A 6,374-nucleotide genomic window follows, 5' to 3' on the forward strand; every position below is an offset into this window, starting at 1 on the left:
AGTATCAAATCAATTTTGGTGTTTTTTTATTTTTAAACTATAAAGCAACAAAAACTATAATATTAGTAAAAAGTAAAATCACAAAAATACTGAACTCTGAGGAAAATTCAAAAGGGAAAGTCCCTAATCAAATGGCAAAATCAAAAGCTCAACCACATCAAACGAATTAAGTAAGTGCTGCTTGTCTGTTAAGTACTCTACTCGAAATTTATCAGTATTATTTATTTAGTGGAAATAATGATTACAAAGGGAAAATGCTAAGAACATGTCTGCCTATGTACTTCTACCTTGCAAAATATAGGACGTTGACAAATCTTGACTTCCAATTAAAAAAAAATCTGAAACGTGTTCTCGCACTAATAAAACACCCAGTGGCATATATTTGACGAAACTGTCGAACAAGTGAATGGTTTAGCGCTATGAAACCTGGTTCAATCAACCATTTTTCTACATTTGAAAATGCCTGTACCAAGTCAGTAATATTTCATTTGTTGTCCATTCGTTTGATGTGTTTTGTCATTTGCCATGTGATTAGGGACCTTCCGATTGAATTTTCCTCGGATTTCAGTATTTTTGTGATTTAACTTTATACTCCCGTCTACAGTTTTCCATCAAGTGTTGTTACAACATAATCCACCACTTTCCTATTTGGTGTGCAACTATAATACGAACTCTGACATGAATTGTTAATTGTTAATTTTGCCAATCAAAATTCAAAAGGTTGCAAAAACCTGTTCAAATCAAATATAAATGAAATAAATCTCAAATACTTAAACAAAAATTAAAAGTTATTTTATATGTTTTTGGTAATAAACGGATTATTTGTTTTTGAAATGTAGTAAATGCTGGAAGAAATCAAATGACAAATTTGAAAATCTGTCAACTTGAAGAGCTGTTATACTTTCATCGAGTATCCCATATTTTTATCTACGGATGTGAAACAAGGAAATAAATAAGTCAAAGTCTTAATATTGTATTATATTGTTAGCACCACTTGTAATGGTAACATTTATTCAATATTTTTCAAAGAGTGAAGTGTTTTATATATTTAAATGTACACGTGTTTCAAATGAGAGCATTGCATTTGGACATTTTAGAACTAGTAACTCAATTATTCCACCGTCAGGGTCAAATTTGTGAAAATTAATTAATTCGATATTTATTTCATTGTCATGATACGGCCGTTATATGTGTTGGTTCTAACATTCGAAATACTTTGCAGGTCTGCTTCAATAATTAAACGAAAACATGGATTTAAACCGTGTGAGTTCGATCATAGATGCGCATGTAAAAGAAACCAGAGTTCATCGCTTTTTCTTGCAGATTGTTCAAGACTAAATATGAAACGAATACAAAGGTATCCAAACATACTGTTAAAACTATCTCTTCGAATAAATAGTTTGGAAGTGATTAAAGATGGTATTTTTTCCAACAACACACTTCTTAGATCGTTGGATCTTTCATTCAATAACATTAAATCAATTTCATCATCTTCTTTCATCGGATTAGAAAAGTTGAAAGAACTAGACCTTCAACATAACAATTTGAGTAAGATTAGTTTTGCGTACCAATGGTGTATCAGGTTACAAAACTTAATCTCTCTGAATTTGAAAGGAAATTTTTATGATGAATATCAGCCAGATATATCATATTTGGAGCAATTGGAGACATTGAAAATGGATTTTGTGTTTAACAAAACAGCAATACTGAGTAAACAGTTTACAAATCTCAAACGCCTGCAGCTTCTGGATTTTTCGGGGTTTACAGGACATTGTTCAGTACCAATTTTAACACCCAACACATGCCAGACTGTACCACACGTTCAACATTTAAACTTATCTATGTGCAAAATAAAATCCTTACAGATAGAGACTTTTCAAGGAATGAAAAATATGACCTCCCTTGATTTATCAGGAAATACATGCTTAAAATTTCAGGTTTTGGAAAATGTAACAGCCGACCTTCAGTTTTCCGCAATCAAAATTTTGAAAGTGAACAAAATCCATAAAGTGTTTGATATGAATACATATTTGCATACTAACCATATAAAGCATTTGAAAAACACATCCCTTCAAGAGTTTCATATGGACAGCAACCGTCTACAACAAATAGAACCTGGTGCTTTGAGATTCCTACCCAAATCATTGATCCATCTATCAGTAAGAGACAACATGTTTTCCTTAGGACCATACCTGAATGACTTGTTGGCCTTATCAGTAAAATCTGTTGATGCATCCGGCATGAATTCATTCCACAAGGAAGATAGTAACCCAGAAAAATGCAACTTAGACCTTGTTTGTACTTGGCACACTGATGTTAGACTTGACGAATATTCTGATCCTCAATTTAAACATTTGTGGTTTCGGGGAGGAACAAATGAACAAGGTGGTTTTGGAAGAACTTTCATACCTATACCCTACAACCTTACAAAATTGAATTACCGTTCTTGTGGCTCACAATATAATATAACGGAAGTGGAGCTATCTAATAATAAACTAGAAAATGTTGATCTGAGTAACAACCTTTTGACACGTTGGATTGGCCCCTTAAGAAATGTAAAGAGTTTGAGATACTTAGATCTTTCTTCAAATATGTGCTCCTATCTTTCGACGTTCTTCTTCGGTCCAGATTTCATTGTTTTAGACCACCTGTCATTAAGTAATAATTTACTGGGACTTATCTTACCATCTGATATTCATGGAAACACATTCCAACACTTGTTAAATTTAAAGAAACTTGATTTATCTCAAAACAGAATATGCAATTTACCGCACCAGATTTTTAAGTCTCAAAGAAAAATGGAATTTTTAGATCTAAGTGACAATTGTATCGAATATATTGACTTTCAATTATCACATTTGATAAAGCTGTCATCCCTAAATTTAAGAAATAACTTAATAGCATTTATCGATAACCATGCGATTATCCAGATTAATTCCATAGTTGTCAAGAGAAAAAACCTTTCTATCAACCTGTCGGGGAACAAACTAATTTGCACATGTGAATCGCAAAAATTTATAGATTGGATGGGAAGTACAAGTGTACATATTGTTAATAAAACTCATTACTTTTGTCAATTATCAAAGGGAGAACGTGTCCTGATGATCAATTTACCAGAACTGTTCACAACATTAGAAAAGGAATGCACATCCTATGTAATTCTCACTTCGGGACTAATTGTTTCGCTGTTATTGTTTATCATTGTTCTTATCATGGGTGTGTGTTACCGATTCCGATGGAAGCTGAGATACTGTTACTACATGGTGAAAATTAGATCTCGAAGTAAGATACCACAAATTGACGAAGATGCAAATGAATATATGTATGACGCCTTTGTGTCTTATGCAGATGACGATCGATCGTTTGTTCATACACAATTACTTCACACACTTGAAAAAGAAAATGGCATTCGCCTATGCTTACATAAGAGAAACTTTTTACCCGGAAATGATATCGCGACTAACATTACTTCCGCTATTCACAATAGTCGTAAAACTGTTGTCATTATGACTTACCATTACCTAAAATCGTACTGGTGTATGTTTGAGTTTAATATGGCGAGAATGGAGAGTATCTACGAACGCAATAACGAAAATGTACTTTTCCTTGTAGTCTTTGAACAAATATCTGCTCGTGATTTTCCTTTGCATATTTTAGAAGTCGTTCAATCCCAATCGTACATAGAATTCCCAAACGATGAGCAAGGGGATGTAGTATTTTGGCGGCAACTTGTTAAAGCATTGAGATAACATTGAAGCTAAACAATCATACCACACCTTCTTTTTTATATAGTTTCATAACAACTGTTGATCAGATTTGCAGAACAGTATACGTATGCATATACTCATGTAATTTTCACACACGGGTGTTTTAAAGAGAGAGAAAAAGACAGAAATACACCCACACTCTACTACTTATCAAAAAGCGAAGGTAATGTATTGCTCACCCAATATATATGTGCATAATAGCTGACACTGAAGAGGAGTAACGTTAACAACAAAAGATAATGAGGCAATAAAAACAACAAATGTTGAAAAAAAAACTGTCATTTTATTAAATTTGTTTGTGTTGAAACAGAAAGCTTCGAACCTTTGTATAACGAATTACTCATAGTAATATCTAAAAAAACGATTTGTCTTTTTCTATTGTGAATTTTACTTTCCTTTACGATGAATTTCCGTTGGGTCCTTCTAAATAAACTCATCATAGATACCAAAGGGAGTGTAACTATCTCAGTTTGTCCGATATTTGCGTTTCGCGGTGGTGTTCTGGGTTTCAATGACTTTAATTTCTACATTGATCAAAAATTTTAGAGCACGAATGAGTATTCCATAAATGAATCAATACTATACAATGGTATATATGTTAATTACAAATATAGAATTCACCAACACGTGGTATTTATTTACATCCTCCTTTAGCGCTTATATTATTGATAAAGTAAAAAAAAAAAAGAAGAAAAAGAAAAAATAGTGGGAACTATGACATACTATTATATGCAATTTTCCAACTATTCTGTTGTTTTTCATATACTGCGTCTTCAATTTTGAAGCAATACTAATATGTTTTTATTATTTTTTTGCATTCTGCAAAGGAATTCTGTACATACAGTGTTTGTAGGAATTACACAAAATAAAGTTTCCATGTACGGTTAATAAAGTAAAACTCTTCTTTTCATTGATAAAACAGTGTAGAATGAAATGATTGCATACGTGTAGAGTGAGATAATCGAGTTTGTTTTCAGTTACTACGAGCCTTCCTTAAGAAATACAATCTTTACAAAATAGTGTCTCCCAATAACTTTGTCAATAATTAAAATATTTTCATGTACGTGATATCTCTAAAGAACCCATGGCGAAAGTCTTATTTCTGTGTCATTTTGGTCTATTGTGGAGAGTTGTTTCATTGGCAATCATACCACATCTTCTTTTTTTTTTATATTTTGTGCGACAGAGAAAATATATGAAACTATAAAAGAAGGGCATAAGAAAAATATTGATTAGTTGTTAGCTTAATATTTTAGATTTTTTTTTTGGTATCTCCAACCCTACACGGTATATTTATATAAATCTGTTGTAGATTTCTCACTGAATCAGACGTACTTATAAATATAATTATTTTCTGTGACTGTATCTTGCATTAATTCGTAGGATCCTTTACTATAGATAATTGAGCTGATCTGTAATAATAACATCTCCATGCCTTATATATCATGTACTGTAGTACGCCGCTAGATTAAAACTAACGAGGAAAGTTAAAACACGGCCACCGGAAGCTTTATTTTTATGAAGCCCAGGTGGTCGTGTGGTCTAGCGGGATGGCTGCAGTGCTGGCGATTTGGTGTCACGATATCCCAGTAGCATGAGTTCGAATCCCGGCGAGGGAAAAACAAGCAAATTTACAGATCTAACATTGTTGGGTTTATGTTTAGACGAGTTGTATATATATTTTATCATGTATTGTTTATAATTGTGCTGTTAATATGTTATTATATTATTATTATATTCATTGTATGTTTATAATTGTTGATAATATTATTCATTATGAACGAGTATTGAGTTTCTGTGGGGATACGATTACATTGTGTTTGTCCGTCCATTGAAAAAAAAGTGCATGAACTGTTGTACAGTCTGGAATGTGTCTATTTTTGCCGAAATTGTCAAAATATAGGTTTTTGGTTATTTTCATTTTCATGATTTACTTGTAAATATGTATAGAACAATTAGTGTGTTAACTATTCAACTTCTATCATTATATACTTGTATGAATGTGTTAATTCTGTGAAATGCAGGACTTTTTAATATTTTAGAGAGTTCCTGTACTTAGGCAGATAGGTTTTGGAGATTTTAAAGACAAACTTACTTTCACATTTTCGACTTAGGTCAAATTGATTGATAGAATTTGCACACATGATATCGGATATATTCCTTATGTCGTAACTACAATTCCGTTCTACGAATTTTACCTACCAAATTAGACTATTCGATGGATTTGTAACAACACAATCAACACAAAGGGAGCAGTATCCACTTACTCTTCCGGAGCACTTGATATCACCCTTAGTTTTTGGTGGGGTTCGTGTTGCTAAGTCTTTAGTTTTCTATGTTGTGTCTTGTGTAATATTGTTTGTCTGTCTTTTCTTTTTTAGCAATGGCGTTGTCAGTATATTTTATATCTAAGAGTTTGAATGTCCCTCTGGTATCTTTCGTCCCTCTTTTAAATACAAAAATCCAAAAAGGTATAAAACAATGATAATATTCCCGCGTGATCATATTGCGCTACTTGCAAAATGTGACATTCTATAAGCTCTCGACCAAAGTTTAAACACGCAAAAACAACTATTTTGGAGAGATGATTTAAAGAATTAAAAAAAA

The 6,374-nt window shown here is 32.3% G+C and overlaps 1 protein-coding gene across 1 annotated transcript; it reads left to right on the plus strand.

Annotated features, from left to right (window-relative positions):
• The first annotated feature begins 1,340 nt into the window (after positions 1-1,340).
• On the plus strand, positions 1,341-3,749 carry LOC134684596 (toll-like receptor 4). The gene has a single exon (XM_063543895.1). The coding sequence runs from the start codon at positions 1,341-1,343 to the stop codon at positions 3,747-3,749; it is 2,409 nt and encodes an 802-aa protein (XP_063399965.1).
• The last annotated feature ends 2,625 nt before the right edge of the window (positions 3,750-6,374 follow it).

This window comes from Mytilus trossulus, chromosome 9, assembly GCF_036588685.1.
Source record: "Mytilus trossulus isolate FHL-02 chromosome 9, PNRI_Mtr1.1.1.hap1, whole genome shotgun sequence".
NCBI classification, from domain to species: Eukaryota; Metazoa; Mollusca; class Bivalvia; order Mytilida; family Mytilidae; genus Mytilus; species Mytilus trossulus.

What these genes read in the sequence shown, in the direction of transcription:
- LOC134684596 (XM_063543895.1), top strand. Translation starts at nt 1,341, where the DNA reads ATGAAACGAATACAAAGGTATCCAAACATACTGTTAAAACTATCTCTT.